This window comes from Cucumis sativus, chromosome 1 (assembly GCF_000004075.3).
Source record: "Cucumis sativus cultivar 9930 chromosome 1, Cucumber_9930_V3, whole genome shotgun sequence".
Taxonomy (NCBI): Eukaryota; Viridiplantae; Streptophyta; class Magnoliopsida; order Cucurbitales; family Cucurbitaceae; genus Cucumis; species Cucumis sativus.
In genome coordinates this window covers 25,322,309-25,337,296 of record NC_026655.2, presented here as the reverse complement: position 1 = coordinate 25,337,296, position 14,988 = coordinate 25,322,309, and the positions used below count along the sequence as shown (strand labels likewise).

General features: G+C 32.3%; 3 protein-coding genes across 3 annotated transcripts; 1 reads left to right on the top strand and 2 right to left on the bottom strand.

The window, feature by feature from the left end:
• The first annotated feature begins 1,314 nt into the window (after positions 1–1,314).
• LOC101202978 (inositol oxygenase 2) lies at positions 1,315–3,904 on the top strand. Its single transcript, XM_011661659.2, has 9 exons — positions 1,315–1,509; positions 1,702–2,121; positions 2,203–2,262; positions 2,364–2,416; positions 3,016–3,138; positions 3,231–3,300; positions 3,396–3,474; positions 3,569–3,650; positions 3,735–3,904. The coding sequence occupies exons 1-9, from the start codon at positions 1,479–1,481 to the stop codon at positions 3,759–3,761; spliced, it is 945 nt and encodes a 314-aa protein (XP_011659961.1). The 5' UTR covers positions 1,315–1,478; the 3' UTR covers positions 3,762–3,904.
• Positions 3,905–5,100: 1,196 nt separating this feature from the next.
• LOC101203212 (AP-4 complex subunit sigma) lies at positions 5,101–8,246 on the bottom strand. The gene is made up of 4 exons (XM_004135635.3): positions 7,972–8,246; positions 6,288–6,374; positions 5,810–5,878; positions 5,101–5,578 (listed from the first exon to the last, which is right to left on the bottom strand). Exons 1-4 carry the CDS (start codon positions 8,110–8,112, stop codon positions 5,444–5,446), a joined length of 432 nt encoding a protein of 143 aa, XP_004135683.1. The 5' UTR covers positions 8,113–8,246; the 3' UTR covers positions 5,101–5,443.
• A 1,094-nt stretch (positions 8,247–9,340) lies between these two features.
• LOC101202739 (ATP-dependent 6-phosphofructokinase 7) lies at positions 9,341–13,937 on the bottom strand. The gene is made up of 13 exons (XM_004135633.3): positions 13,412–13,937; positions 13,089–13,135; positions 12,933–12,972; positions 12,527–12,589; positions 12,301–12,438; positions 11,957–12,115; positions 11,778–11,831; positions 11,566–11,634; positions 11,350–11,479; positions 10,887–11,149; positions 10,596–10,644; positions 10,354–10,508; positions 9,341–9,959 (listed from the first exon to the last, which is right to left on the bottom strand). Exons 1-13 carry the CDS (start codon positions 13,523–13,525, stop codon positions 9,762–9,764), a joined length of 1,479 nt encoding a protein of 492 aa, XP_004135681.1. The 5' UTR covers positions 13,526–13,937; the 3' UTR covers positions 9,341–9,761.
• Positions 13,938–14,988: the final 1,051 nt, after the last annotated feature.

The following is a 14,988-nucleotide window of genomic DNA, read 5'->3' as shown; positions in this document are numbered from 1 at the left end:
GTGGCAAAATGGAGGAGTTGGATTGGATATTAAAGTAGACAGACTGGAGTCAATCTGAACGGCAAGAAAGGGTTCGGAAATAGGAGATGACAGCTCAGCTCAGCCGTGAAGGGGAAATTTGCATGAAATTGCCCAAAATAATAATAATAATAAATAAATAAAGTAAATTATTTAATTAATTTATTTATTTTAAAAGAATGTCAAAGAGAATTACTCAGCGATGAGTAGATGCTGCGTCAACGCGTCTACTAGTTGTAGTTGGTGTTACTGTTTCTCTTCTTGATGAGATATATATGACACGCCTTGCTGACTCATCCTTTCCTTTTCAATTTCTTCTTCTTTTGCACTTCAGGGCTCTCTTTTTTTTATCATTTCATATTTCCTCTCTTCTTTTTCTCTTTTTTATCCCTTCAATTCAATTTTACACTTTCTCCTTTCAAACTAATCATATAATTCAAAACTAAAACTCACCATATTTTACACCTGAAATTAACCCACCACTCCTAAATCGTAATCATCATTGAGATAAAAAATATATGATATTCTCAAATAAAGCATAATAAACTAAAATTGAGTATCATAAACATAAACATTACTCTCTATTCTATCAAACTAAATCTTCTGATTTTCAAATATAAAACAAAATTGGAGATTTTTTTTTGTGTGTGTTTTTGATGATGTGAAATGAGATAAATGTGGTTGAAAATCAACCATGAGCTTAGAGAGTGAAGATTTTTTTCAAGACATTTGTGGCTAAGCAGTGGTTGGTAAGCCTTTCATATGATCTCTCTCTTTCTTTTACTACCCATAAATTGATACATTTTTTTTTATTTGGTTTTTAAAGGTTAGAAAATTTTCATTTTTATTATTAAATTTTGAGTTTTGTTTTCAATTTAAATATTATACGCTCTTATCCTAAAACTTTTAATGCTCACCTTCATCTATAATAATGTTAATTAATTTTAACATAATTATGTAGAGTTTTTTCGAGTAAAATTTAATATGGTTGGGGAATTATTTGAGGATTTTTCTTCGAAATTAATATTTAGTAAAAAAACACAAATATAGAAGTGTAAATTAAAATCTAAATTCTATAAATAATAAAACAAAAAGATAAAAATGTAACATTTCTTAATTTAGAAAATTAGATAGGAATTAAAGTGAGTGTAATATTTTAAAATTTAGAGAGAATAAAATATTTATCCAAAAAACGTTGTTTTTTTTTAACGTTTCTTTCGGAGGGATTTAGATATAATAATAATATCTTTTTAATAAAAAGTGGAAAATGAAAGTTTTGTTTTCCATTTAAGGACTCCAAATGTTGCGAATTCTCATGCAAAGGACATTTTGAAGACACTATAAAAAAACCCTTTCCACCAACATTGCTCTTCACACCATATCTCATTTCTTTCGTTCATTCGTTCATTCGTTCATTCGTTCCTTCGTTTTTGTTTTCTTTCCATAACACTAACGTACCCATGACGATCCTTATCGAACAGCCTCACTTCGGTATCCTCTTCTTCTTCTTCTTCTTCTTCTTCTTCTTCTTCTTCTTCTTCTATTTTCCATTTCTGATTACCTTTACCATAGTCGTTATTGAATGCATTGTCAAAAGCTATTTAATTTTTGGGTTTTTCGTTTTGAATAATTTGAGTTTATAAGCTTTTTAATTATGGGTTTTCAATTTCCATGGACTTGCAGAAGGGGAAGATGAGAAGAAGGTTGGGATTACAGAGCTGAAGGAATTGGTGTTAGACGGGGGATTTGTGGTACCAAATGCGAAGACGGAGGGATTTGCAGCACCGGAAATGAATGCGTTCGGGCATTCGTTTAGAGATTACGAAGCGGAAAGTGAGAGACAAAAGGGGGTTGAGGAGTTCTATAGGCAGAATCACATTCATCAAACTTATGAATTTGTGGAGAAGATGAGAGAAGAGTATAAGAAAATGGATAGAGAGGAAATGAGCATATGGGAATGTTGTGAGCTTCTAAACGACGTGGTGGATGATAGCGATCCCGATTTGGATGAACCACAAATTCAGCATTTGTTGCAAACTGCTGAAGCAATCAGGAAAGATTATCCTGATGAAGATTGGTTGCACTTGACTGCTTTAATCCATGGTATGATTAATAATGTTAGATCCTCTTTTTTCTTAATGTGGATACTCTGTTTTTTTATTGAATAATTTCTTCTGTTGTTAGATCTTGGAAAAGTGCTTCTTCTTCCTAGCTTTGGTGGGCTTCCTCAATGGGCTGTTGTAGGTAAGAACTAAGAACAAACAACAAACAACAAAAATTATAGTTTTCTTTACATTAAAGAAATAGGATTCAAATAATTTTGTTGTCATGTTTTGGTTTTGTAGGAGATACACACCCTGTTGGATGTGCTTTTGATGAATCCATTGTTCACCACAAGGTAATTTTTGGAGTTACATATAAGTTTTAAATTTCTTTCCATCAAATGCTGCTTTGGATTTAGTCTTGGAAGTTTTAAATTTTGAATTTCGCTTTAATTTAGTTTTAGTTGCAAATTTACCAGATTTGAGTTTTTGTTTCAATTTAATTATTTAGGTGTTAAGTATAAGTTTAAAAGTCTTTAGTAAGATAATTTTCTTTTGTCATTAGTGTCTATTATCGAAATTGAGTTAATAAACTAAACACAATTAATTATAACTTTCAAATTGGATTATAATGTATTCGCAAAACTACATTTTACGTTCTCTAAATCGTGAGTATAACAAAAAAAAACTTACTACGGTGCTAAATTCAAGAGTTACCTTCACATTTACATTTTAATTAATGCACTTTCCAATCCTTGATTTGAACTAATTCTCAAATTAAATAAAAGTGAATAATTTTATAAAACACAAGACAACAAAGTTTGGTAGCAGTCATTGAATTTGAGACTTTCTATAATTTTTTTTATTTCCAAGAATGGTGGAATTTTGATAATGAAATTGAAAATATTACATATTTATATATAATTATTAATGGATTAATTTGAATTAATTTCAGTACTTCAAGGAGAATCCAGATTGGGAGAATCCAACTTATAGTACAAAAAATGGAATTTACTCTGAGGGCTGTGGACTCGATAATGTTAAAATTTCATGGGGCCATGATGACTATATGTATTTGGTATTAATTCTATTCTTTTTCTATCAATCTATGTCATTAATATAATTTAACTTTTTTAAAAAAATATCAAATTCTAATACTAATATCTGCAGGTGGCCAAAGAGAATGGTTCTACTTTACCTTCAGCTGGATTGTTCATAATTAGATACCACTCTTTCTATCGTAAGAAAAATCAAACTATTATTTCGTTAGCATTTTCAAATATAGTAGAATTAACAAAAATATTTAAAATTTGAATGTTTAATTTTTGGTTTCAGCTTTACATAGAGCAGGAGCTTATAAACATCTAATGAACGAGGAAGATGCACAAAATTTGAAGTGGCTCCATATATTCAAGTAATTAATAATATCAATAATAATAGTAATTTTTATTTATTGAAAATTACTATAATTGATTATGAACTAATTGTTTTTATTTATGAAATTTCAGCAAGTATGATCTCTACAGTAAAAGCAAAGAACTTATTGACGTAGAAAAAGTTAAACCATATTATATTTCCCTAATTAACAAGGTAAATCCTATTCTTTGTTATTAATTATTTTCTAAATTATTTTGGTGACTAAAATGGTGTTTATTAAATTATTGAAATTTTCAGTACTTCCCGGAAAAGCTCAGATGGTGACCAAATACAATTAAAGATTGCTACCGCCGGCGACGGAGGACACATTTTTAATACATAATAAAGTTCTTAGTTGTATTTGTATTTGTATTTGTATTTTTTTTTTTTTAATCTTCAATGAGTTTATATTATTACTTTTTTCCCTACGAAATGTAATGAAAAATGTTAATTACAAAATTTGATTACTTTTGTTCTACCAAGTGTTTGACTTTGACTACAGCAGAGTTTATAACTTAAATTGATGGAAAAATAAAAAAAATATATTGTTGACGTGTCGTGTAAGGCATGTAATTAATTGGAAGCTTAAGCCAACTTAAAAACTTGATTATGGATTTAGGGAAAATTAGAATTTTACTTTTCTACTTTATGAATTGTCTCTGCCATTTAAAGTTATTAAATTGAAAAGACTCAAATAACAAAGTTGTAATTTAGGTTCTTGATCACATCATCATCCCCCAACCTTTACCGAACCTTTTGTTCTCCCAATTAGAAGGAAGATTGAAAGTGCAATTATTGTTGGATTCCATGGAAGATGAACACCCAAAAAAGAAAACTAAATAATAGAGCAATGAAAACGAAAGCCATCAATAAAGAGTAGATGTGCCATAAGGGTGGTCTTCAATTCAAACAACTTCTTGATTGATCTTACGAACAAAGCTAAACCCTAATTTTATTGCTCACGGTTTAGCTTTGTTTGACAAAGTTTTTAAATGAATTTGAGACCAATCAATAGAATAATTCAAAGTGGAGAATTAAATGTTTTTATACATTTTTTACCTTTCAATTCAAAGGATTAGTAATCTAAAGTTATAACATTCCATTATTCAAAGTTGAGAACTAAGTTGTAGTTTGTATTTGTTAGAGATGAATGTATTTGTTGCAAAATTATACTCAAATAGTTATTTAACTCCTCTCATAATTATTAACTTAAAAGAATAAATCAGTGGTTAAATTTTCTAAACGTTAAAAGTTTGTATAGTTTTCTTTCTTTCAAAATCGCAAATTTCATTGTTGAAATTGTTGAACTTGATCTACTAGACACAATTAAAGTTCCAAGGAATTATGTTTATATATAACGAAACAATTAATTTTAAGAAGTTACGATCCATTCAGTCATAGATAAGATAGACATGAAACTCAAATGTGAGGGAATAAACTTTTAATGTATCCTAAACTTGTAGAAGGGTTTTGTACCTGATTGGACAGAATCAAACAAAGTTACAAATTACTAACAAAATAAGTTAAATTGATTCTTTCTGAAAAGCTTAGGATTTAAATTGTATAATTATTTCTTTTCATTAAACACCTCATTATCAAAACAATAACAAATGCAATTTAAGAATTCCAAAAACCAAATAGCCAAGCCAAAAATTTCATTGATTAAACTCATCAATTTAAATGGATCCTAGAGCTTTGAGAACATACATAATAATGGATTGGTGTTGGGAGCATTTCAAATTGCATCCATCCATCTTTGTGCACACATTACAAATTAACACGTCATAAACTTTAAAAAAAAAAATCTCCAAGTGATTGAAGGAATTCATCGAGATGGGAGTAGACTCAAAATATTTACTCATTTTGAACGTCATCAAACGAATTCATCAACATTGATCTTATACCTTAATGAAGTACTGTATAAAGAGAGCCAAGATTTTGCACCAAAGAAAACAAGTGGTAGATTTTCATGATGATTTCTCCATCAGTTGAATTGGGGATAGAATGTTTGACTTGCTTGTTTCTACAATACACCCATTCATGACCATCTCCTCCAGCATGAAATGTGCTTTCTCTAGATGGAACATTATATCTAGCTCACACTGCAAATCAATCCGAAGATTCATTTTAGAACTCAAAATACAGTTGTACAATCAATAGAACAGGTCTTGTTCAAATAAGGTCGTAAACCAATTCAACAATTCAGCAAAACTCATAGGGAAAACATCATTTAGAAGACAATATATGAAAAGGAAATTGTTTATGGATACAATCTCCCAAGAAAGAGAACGAAGTTCATAAGATATATTCTTGGATCGAACACGAGGGCTTACCACATTCCCAAAATGACGGTCCATGGTCTCAACCAAAAGGTGAATGAATTCCAAAATTGCCAGTTCATTCTGCAACATTGAGATACCAAGAAAGGGAAAGTGGATGTTTGAGAGAGGAATCAAAAAGAAAAATTAAAGCTCCATTCTGTACCCCATCTAAAACTTAACGACTATTTTTTAGGACTCGTCTCTAATGCACCTAACCCATCTAAGCATTTTAATAGAGGCAGGTGTAAATACAGAAGCAATAAGCAAGGTCTAACAGTGACATCTAGAAGCTCTCGAATTAACACTCATAGCACATAAGCACATGCGTTTTCAATTTCAACTCATAGATTCCACAAACCAGGTCACAATAAACTCATTTGGTTATTAAGCATTTAATTTATATGATGGTATACTGATCACTGCCAAACAAAAGGATAGAATAAGTTGATAAATAAATTATCAATAGTAGAGGATGGACAGATTAACTTACTTCGTCGTTGTCAACTCCAACCAGAAAAAACAGAGATGCGTATCGCCTATATACAATCTTATAGTTGCGATGCTCGACAAAGGAACACTGTTCCAAAGAAAATATTGTAAGTGAGGCTCCAATGGCAACAAAATCCGTTCTCAAAGAGGATAAAAAACAGAACACAGGTTAGGATACCAAGAAAATAAATGAACGTCACTAATATTCATACGATACGATAGCTTCCTAAAAGTTGTACAAGATTAATCTTTTCGACCAAAGCAAGGAAAGTGCAGTTGCATGACTGTTGCTTGTTATGGTCAACCCGGAAAACCTGGCTGCACACCATATTTAGTTAGTTTATCGATTTCTTTCTTTAACATTGCTTCCTCTTATGCAGTTCATTCCAGGGAAAGAAATGGATTAGATATCATAGTATTTGGTAGACAGTGGCTCATGAAACTCCAAATTATTCATCTGAGTAAATGAAAATCATACTGTAGATTTGAGTACCAACACTAATGTAAGGGAACATAGATAACACTGCTCGCGCAAATTAACCGGAATCAGATGCTGAAATAGAAGATGATTGATCCAATAAAACATCTACGAAATTAGATGCAAACTAAATGGTTTCAAGTGCTACATATCACTTTCACAACATAAAGTGCAATATCATCTAGATCAGCAATCCAGAGTCAACTAGTGACCAGTTCTAGCTCACATATCCAATTTGCGTTCAACTTAGTGCACCCAAAGAGAAATTTTACTGACACTAGAGATAATAAATAACATGTTAGTACCTAATAAGGACAACATAAATTTCACCTCATCTCCACAATGGTATGCTACAGTCTACTTTGAGCATAAATCTTCATAACTCTATTCTTAGTACTATCCAAAATTCAATACCAATGAAGATAGTTGTTCTCACTTATATATCATGATCACTCTCCTTCCTAACCAATGTGGGGCTTTCTATGGAATGTTTTGGGGATCAATCAACCACTTGTGGCACCCTTAATCTCCTACCCTCGACAAGTAGCTACTCCTTTATCAGTGATCTTGATAGAGTTAATACTTCCTTGCTGCTTTAAACACTTTTGGCCTGATCTGGGGATTCAACAAACTCACTATTTTTGTTTGAAATCGTTGAGGATCCCACCCACACAGAAAAAATTGTCGACCTTAGGCATAAACCCTTGACGACCTCATACCAATAGAAAAAATTGTCCTCACATGTAGACATACAATCACTTCCTTCCCTAACCAATATGAGACATTTTTATCCTCCTAACAATCCTCCCTCGAACAAAGTATCACTCATTTTTGTCTGACCTGAAAAATCCATCCATAAGACGTACTACTATGCAATCTCCACCCAAGTCCATAATACGATGATATTGCCCAATTAGAGTACAAACCCTTGCTACCACCCTAAAAGACCCTATACAAATAGAAAAAAATTGGCCTCACTTACACATCCATCCATGATCACTTCCTTTGCAAAACTAATAAGACTTTGATTGCACTCTAACAGTACCTAGGGTCAAGTGCAGCGTAAAATTCCAGAATTTGAATTTAATTTACAGATCAAGAGAAATTCAAAACAATCGAAGGACTCAGATGATATGGAAGAGAAATTCAGAGGTATTGGATTGAGATCTAGATAAAAGAATCCAACTTTTTTCACAAAAAAAATTACCTGTTGTTCGTTACGAGCGAGACATTTGCGAACAATTTCACCCTCAAGAGCTCGACGTTCTTCAAGAGTAAGATTTTCGTAATACTGAGCGAGGCGGGTTTGGCCTTGCTTGTTCACCATGAGAATGAATCTGATCCCCATTCTGCTTCTCACAATCTCGATGAGACTCTCGCCGGCGACCAAAAATCCCCCTTAATCGATCCCCAACACCAAGAACTAATCTCCCGAATTATTTTATTTTTTATTATTCAAAACAAACACACCCTTCAAAATTATTTATTTAATATCGATCCTAAAAATATTTAACAATACCTACATATTTTAATTCATTTTATCATATTTAGAAGTAATATCAATAATAATGGTATGATTTTGATTGGTCTAAATTTGACGTAATTGGTGTTCGAATGAACGTCTATATCAATAGTATATGTCGACTAATATACCATATAAAGTATGTAAGTTATATAATAGATATAATATGAGTAGAAAATAATAGTTGTACTTTGTTTAAAATATGTCACATAGCGATTTTTAAATTAGGCAATTGGTGGACTACATAAGAGCTACCCTCAGGTACATTTCTCTAATAAAATTAATTATATTTATAATATTCATAATGGTTCTCTTAACTTATTGATATAAAATTGAGTCCAAAGGGGTATTCTTCAAAAACATTAATTAATACTTTTTATATGACATGTAATTAATTAATTTCGTAGGACAAAATTTACATCTCTAATTCTAAAGAAAGAAAGAAAAAAAAAAGAGAGTAGCAATTAGCACTAACCTAAACTCATTAGTTTGAATGCTTCTTAATTTTTTTTTTAATATAATAATAAAGTTGATACCTACTTTTTTTAAAAAATAAATAAAAGAAAGTCGATATATACTTTTATATATAGCATATTCACTAAATTAATACAAGTATTTCTTTCTTTAGAAGGCAGATGAATATATGCCCTTGATTATAATAATCATTATTTTGTCAGCTATTACATCAATAGAAAGGTGTATAAATATTAATTATTGTTGTGTTGAATTTAAAGTGATGCTCTGGAATTAAATTTAATAATCTATTATGGTGATGTACTATATATATATAAACAAATATTGAGGAAAGAAGTGTGATGGGTGACATCATGAAGTAGGCTTTTCTCATGTATATTCTTTTTCATACCAAAAATTGACAATTTCCAAAAGGTTCACATGTCAATCTATCATCACTTTCCATGCTCTTGAAATATGAAATATTTTGAGTATATATTTTTATGATTTTGTACAGAGTAATATAAGTTGCTGAGAATCTTAATCTAGATGTACTGTCATGAAATGAACTGAGTCTTGAAGAAACTTATTTGACATAAAATTTAATGACAAAAATGAGATATTTTATTAAGAAGAAAAACAAAACTGCATACAACAGTAATTCATTTCATCCAAAGACCAAAGGATGACCTCATTCACTATTTGATGACATATATGTAATTCAAGATTAGAGAAAGATCTATTTTTTTTTTCCTAAAAATCCGAGAGCATGGGAGGGTCCATTTCTTAGATATGGATGGATTATAGAATTCCACTCTATAATTAGACTACAAACAAACTGAGTGATAAATAAAGAACTCCATAAAGAACAGCTTCTTCACAAGTGGTTTAGGACTTCAGCAATTGCTAGAGAGAAGAACTGAAAGGCCCAAAAATAACAGCCTTAGCTTAGCTTTAACTCAACTTAACTTAACTTACAACACAACCATCTTTCAAATTCTTCACACAATTGAGTTCAACAACTACTTTACACTAGGATTGCTCACCGTTTCGTCCTCGGTGTTATTGCTTAACTGGTTCATCTGGCTTAATGTCTCTTCCTCTTTCTTCTCCTCCGATACGTCTTTCACAGTTAAAAAGCTTGGTTGGTTCGTTGACGATAGAAGCCTTGCCCACATTCTGTCAGTAATCACAACCTTGTTCTGCTTATCTACGATTCGCTGCAAGATGGACCAAATCAATGTTAAGAACATTCAAGGCATAACTTAACGAATGAATGTTTACTCGCCCCGCAATGATGGACAGATTGGGGTTGTCTCATATGCACATGAAATGAAGAGAACTGAAATCAGTGCCAATGGCTACATCTAACTAACTGGACCAACATCCACACTTTCTAATAACAAAAGGAAAGTAAGACTAACCAACCCACTCAGGGTCAGTGTTGTTGGTTTTGACTTTCACCTTAACATAACATGTAAAACATCATTGTCCAACTAAATCGTTTTAAGATTGTAGACTTACTTAACATAAGACAATCAAATGTGTGTTATGCATGCATCATGCGTATTTTATTTATATTTTATATGCAGGAGGTCGGGATCAGGGTCGTACGTAGAAGGGAATGTATGTCTGTCTTCCGTTAACGAGTCCACTAGTATAGCCAGTGTAGCCAGCCATTGCTCCATGTACAGCACTTTGAGCAAGAAGAGTGCAGTAAACATTATCTGAGGCATTACTTGGAATAGCTCGGATCATATACGTTGGATCTGTCAGAAGAATAATATTTTACATCTCAATCATATAGTATTAATAAAATAAATAAAAAGGTTGAATTATTATGGCTTAAAACTTACCAATATATTTGAGGTTTATGGTCATCTTATGTTCTTTAGAAAAATGATCCTGCAGAAATAAAATTGAAATTTTCAGCAAACAAGGATTTGATTCAAGTACTGTATGATCACTGAGATTCCAAAATTGATGTTGTAGAAAAGTGAAGAGATTTTAGCTCATGCTATAACAATCACAATGTACAACACAGTCTAACAAACTGAACAAACGTTGGCAATATGCGGATAAGAAAAGACTGTAGACACTAAACAGTGTTCTTTTTTGGGTAACAAAAAGCACATTGAAAACCAAACCTTGATTCTCTGTGATAGCCATAGCCCAATATCTTGAAGAAGCTTATTTCCAGAAGCATCCTGCTTATCAGAACCGCAGCTTCCAGAAAGAAGCTCCTGTCCAGCTCCTTCTGCAATGACAATGACCATGTGGCCGTTGTCTTTGAGACATCTTGCTATATATTCATAAAGTCCACCAGGTCCTTCGAGATAGAAGGGCGACTCTGGAATTAAACAACAGTCTACGTCCCTGCTTGCAAGAGTTGCATACATCGCTATGAACCCTGTGCTCGTCACCACGAAACAAACAATAAAACTTAGTAAAAGTAATGGGAAAATACACTTTGACAAGTTCGAGTCTAGAAGTTCTACTAATCATAAATGCTTTAGCGACCCAAGCCATGGAAGGTGAGATCGCACAATGTAAAAGAGAAAGTGTGCAATGTAGCTAACTACTAGCTTTTTTCTAAAGCCACAAACTTACCACAATAGCGACCCATCAACTTCACAAGCCCTATACCATTCTCCATACTTTCGGCTTCAACATGGGCTGCATTTATAGCCCGCTGAGCCTCTTCAACAGCAGTGTCAAAGCCAAATGACTTGTCAATGACCTGCATCAGCATCAGGAAAAATCCATTTAAATCCAGTGACAATCTAATTTACCACAATAGTCAAAGTTGGAACATGAACAATGTACCGGGATGTCATTATCGATGGTTTTTGGGATCCCAACAACTGAAACTTTGAGCCCTCTCCTTCTGACTTCCTGAAGAGAACCACATAACAAAAAGAGGATGTGCAACTTGAGATCAACATTCTGTATTGTGCATCAAGAAAACAAAAAAGCAAGAACATAGAACACTAAAGCACCAAGTTTTATTACTTATAGAGCATCATTCACCATGTTACCTCATATATAGCAGCTGCTCCCTTCTGAGTTCCATCTCCACCAATTATATAAACCTGAGGGAATTAAAGCAATGAACAAAGGTCCAAGAATTTGAGTTTGCAGTTTGGTACGTACATTGTAATGAAACATATCTAAGAATCCAATTTCCATCAAAATTGCAAAAGGATAATATTCCAACCTGATTGATGCCACGATCTTGAATACTGTCAACTATCTTTGAGGTATCATGACCACCTCGTGATGTCCCAATGACAGTTCCACCACGTTTATGGATATCATTCACGAACTTTGGAGTCAAATGGATGGTATTCTTAGAATAGAAACCTCTATATCCACCCTGCAAATCACATTTAGCTTAATAAATTCAAGAAGATATTTTAAATTGATCTCTTTTTTACCAATAAAGAACTTTATTAACTGAAAAAGGGTTAGTTTGAGGAAGAAGATTTAGAAGAAAAAAATTTAGTGAATCATTGAAATTGAAAAGCTGCACTCCTAGTGGGGAATAAAGCAACCACGTACTTCAATTCCAAGAACCTTCTTGACACCATACATATTGTATAAACCACATACTAGCTCCCTGATCACAGTATTGAGTCCGGGGCAAAGACCACCACATGTCACAATGCAGGCATGAACCTCATCCGCCTGAAAGTATACCTGAACAAGAAGCAATTGCAACTCAATAACTAAAAGATGATATTAGAAACCATGCTTAAGTAGAGAGAGGAATGGAGAGAGAGCTTACTCGTTGGCGGGGTCCAGCACGCCTAAAATGTATTCCTCTTGGACTACTTTTGTGAACAACAACCTGCAAAAGCAAAAAAAAAAGAAGAACACAATGACGCAACTTGCTCGTGAGAATGCTATAATTTTCATATCCCAATCCTTCATAAATTTTGCTAAAAGGTGGCTAGATAGATGTAAAACAATTTCCACATGAAGCCAACCTTTTGATAAGTTTAGAGTTAAGGAAATTCTCACACAAGAAACCGGGAGATGCGTCATTTATCAGATCATCTTTAAACACAACCTCCCTATGCATTTCGTAACAAAAATCCAAATCTTAAGATTAACTAATTCACAAATATCGTATAAACATCAACATGAAAATTTCCTAAAAACGAACGTTAAGGCTCAATAAAATGGCTAACCTTCTGAGGAACGGAATCATCAACATGTACGAAGTACTGCCTGCAAAACACAGATTAAGTTCATCAAATCACAAATGGAAATCAACCAATGTCACAACAAACCATAATAAAAACAGAAATCAGATTAAAAAAAATCACAGAAGAAGAAGCACCAACTTGACAACAGAGTATGCAGGATTGTCTTGCAATGGATTAGCATACGTCTGCAAGTAAAACAAACCATCAACATCAGAATCAAAACGACTAACGGCTCCACCAAACAATAATATGAACAGTTAAAATAAATGGGTATTGCCAAGATTCATCATTTATGCCTAACAGTACCAACCTCTATTAAGAATCAACAGAGTGGATTAAAACAAACAAACCCAGATTACAAATCTCGTTAAGATCAACAGAGTAATTCTAATTCACCATTTTAAACATTAGTAAGACAAAATAAGAAATCAAAATCAAACGGGGTTTGGGGGAAAACGCACGGGGAGATCGGAAATATAGTCAGAGAAATGAGGAACATCTTCAAGAACGTAACCACCATCGCCATGGACGATCTTAGCCTTGCTACTGTCAATGTTATTACCAGTTGTAGCCATCACGATCCGAGAGTTTGATGTACAAACAATAAATCAGAAGGAAAAAGAGAAAAGGGGGGACAAAACAGAAATCTGATTTGGTTGAAAAGAAAACCCAATAGAGAAATTTAAATATATAGGTGGGCAGTGTTGACCAAATAGTGAAAGATGACCCGCAAAAGTAGAAGAAATTCAAGAGAGGGTTCTTTTGTTGTTGGGGCTAAAAAAGAGTCTGGAATTTTCTGAATTGGATCGGGAGAAAAACTGGTGGCTGAAAACTGGAGGAACTTTGTGACCACTTTCTTCTGCGGCCATATGATTTATAATTATTGGGAAGAAAGAAATGAAGAAATTACCATGGAATGGTTCCGAGAAGGAAGGGGTTTTGAGGGAAGAAGAAATGGAAATTTTGAAAAAAGGAATCATTTTTCTTTTTGTCTTTGATGAAATTTGATGCTTTGATTTTAATTTTGAAATTGAATTTGTACAAAATCCATCCAAAATAGAACTTATTCATTTTTCTTTTTATGATTCACTTGGAATTTCAAAACTAGTTGTAGTAATAATTATAATAAGACACTGAAAAAGAAGTGTATGAAATGGTAAGGGAATATGATATATAGATTCCCTTATTGGCGCCTATTTTGCTAATAATTTGTAAACTTTATTCATTCATAATTAAATCGGTTCAAGTACTCATACTCTTAGATTAAAGTTTGTAGTTTTGGATTCACACTTATGATACATAATTATGATCATATTCTAAATAATCTGTAAGAGAATTCGTACCGATGTAGCACCGAGTTATACGTACACACTACAACGTGTTAGAATGTGAAAAGAAAGTTTTGAGTGTAGCTTCATACTAAGGATATAATTAAGGAGTTCTAATACTTAATATGAGAAATGTGTTCTCTTTCAAAACTTCATGCCTAAAAAGTATTTAAATAAACTATTCTTATCTTAAACATCTTTTAAGTGGCTTATTTATAGTCTTTTTTTTTTCTTCAGATTTTCTTTACAATTATTGGATGAGAGGTCAAAGATTTAATATCAAAGTTATCGCATATAATGAAACTTATGCTCGTTTTAATACGTAGTTAAAAAAAATCAAAACATAAGTGAGATGGAATTTTTTTGGAGAAGAAAATGGAAAGTAGAGATTGAAATGTAGAAATGTGTAGATAAAAGATATAGAGATATGTCTTGGCCCATAAGCAATATTGATATTAGTTATTTATTACAAAATTAATTATGGAATCTTTATGTATGGTTGTAAGGTTTTTGGTATATTTAATTTATAAACTATTATTGAGTTTGCAATAATTAAGTGTCGAATGTTACATTTATTCTTAACAATTAACCTTTTTCTTTCTTTAGTCTAAGTTCATACTATTTTTAATTAATTTCCTAAATATTATACACTGCATCAATCCAAATTGGTTTTCGTGGGAGTTGATGTTAAAAGAGGGTATGTAAGTAGA

What these genes read in the sequence shown, in the direction of transcription:
- LOC101202739 (XM_004135633.3), bottom strand. Translation starts at nt 13,525, where the DNA reads ATGGCTACAACTGGTAATAACATTGACAGTAGCAAGGCTAAGATCGTC. An exon ending in GTGCTGGACCCCGCCAACGA is followed by an intron (nt 12,439 to 12,526) that starts GTAAGCTCTCTC and finishes CTTCTTGTTCAG; the next exon opens with GTATACTTTCAGGCGGATGA. An exon ending in CCATCGATAATGACATCCCG is followed by an intron (nt 11,480 to 11,565) that starts GTACATTGTTCA and finishes ATGCTGATGCAG; the next exon opens with GTCATTGACAAGTCATTTGG.
- LOC101202978 (XM_011661659.2), top strand. Translation starts at nt 1,479, where the DNA reads ATGACGATCCTTATCGAACAGCCTCACTTCG. An exon ending in TCCTCAATGGGCTGTTGTAG is followed by an intron (nt 2,263 to 2,363) that starts GTAAGAACTAAG and finishes TTGGTTTTGTAG; the next exon opens with GAGATACACACCCTGTTGGA. An exon ending in AAGTGGCTCCATATATTCAA is followed by an intron (nt 3,475 to 3,568) that starts GTAATTAATAAT and finishes ATGAAATTTCAG; the next exon opens with CAAGTATGATCTCTACAGTA.
- LOC101203212 (XM_004135635.3), bottom strand. Translation starts at nt 8,112, where the DNA reads ATGGGGATCAGATTCATTCTCATGGTGAACAAGCAAGGCCAAACCCGC. An exon ending in TTGGAGTTGACAACGACGAA is followed by an intron (nt 5,879 to 6,287) that starts GTAAGTTAATCT and finishes TCAATGTTGCAG; the next exon opens with AATGAACTGGCAATTTTGGA. An exon ending in ACCGTCATTTTGGGAATGTG is followed by an intron (nt 5,579 to 5,809) that starts GTAAGCCCTCGT and finishes ATTGATTTGCAG; the next exon opens with TGTGAGCTAGATATAATGTT.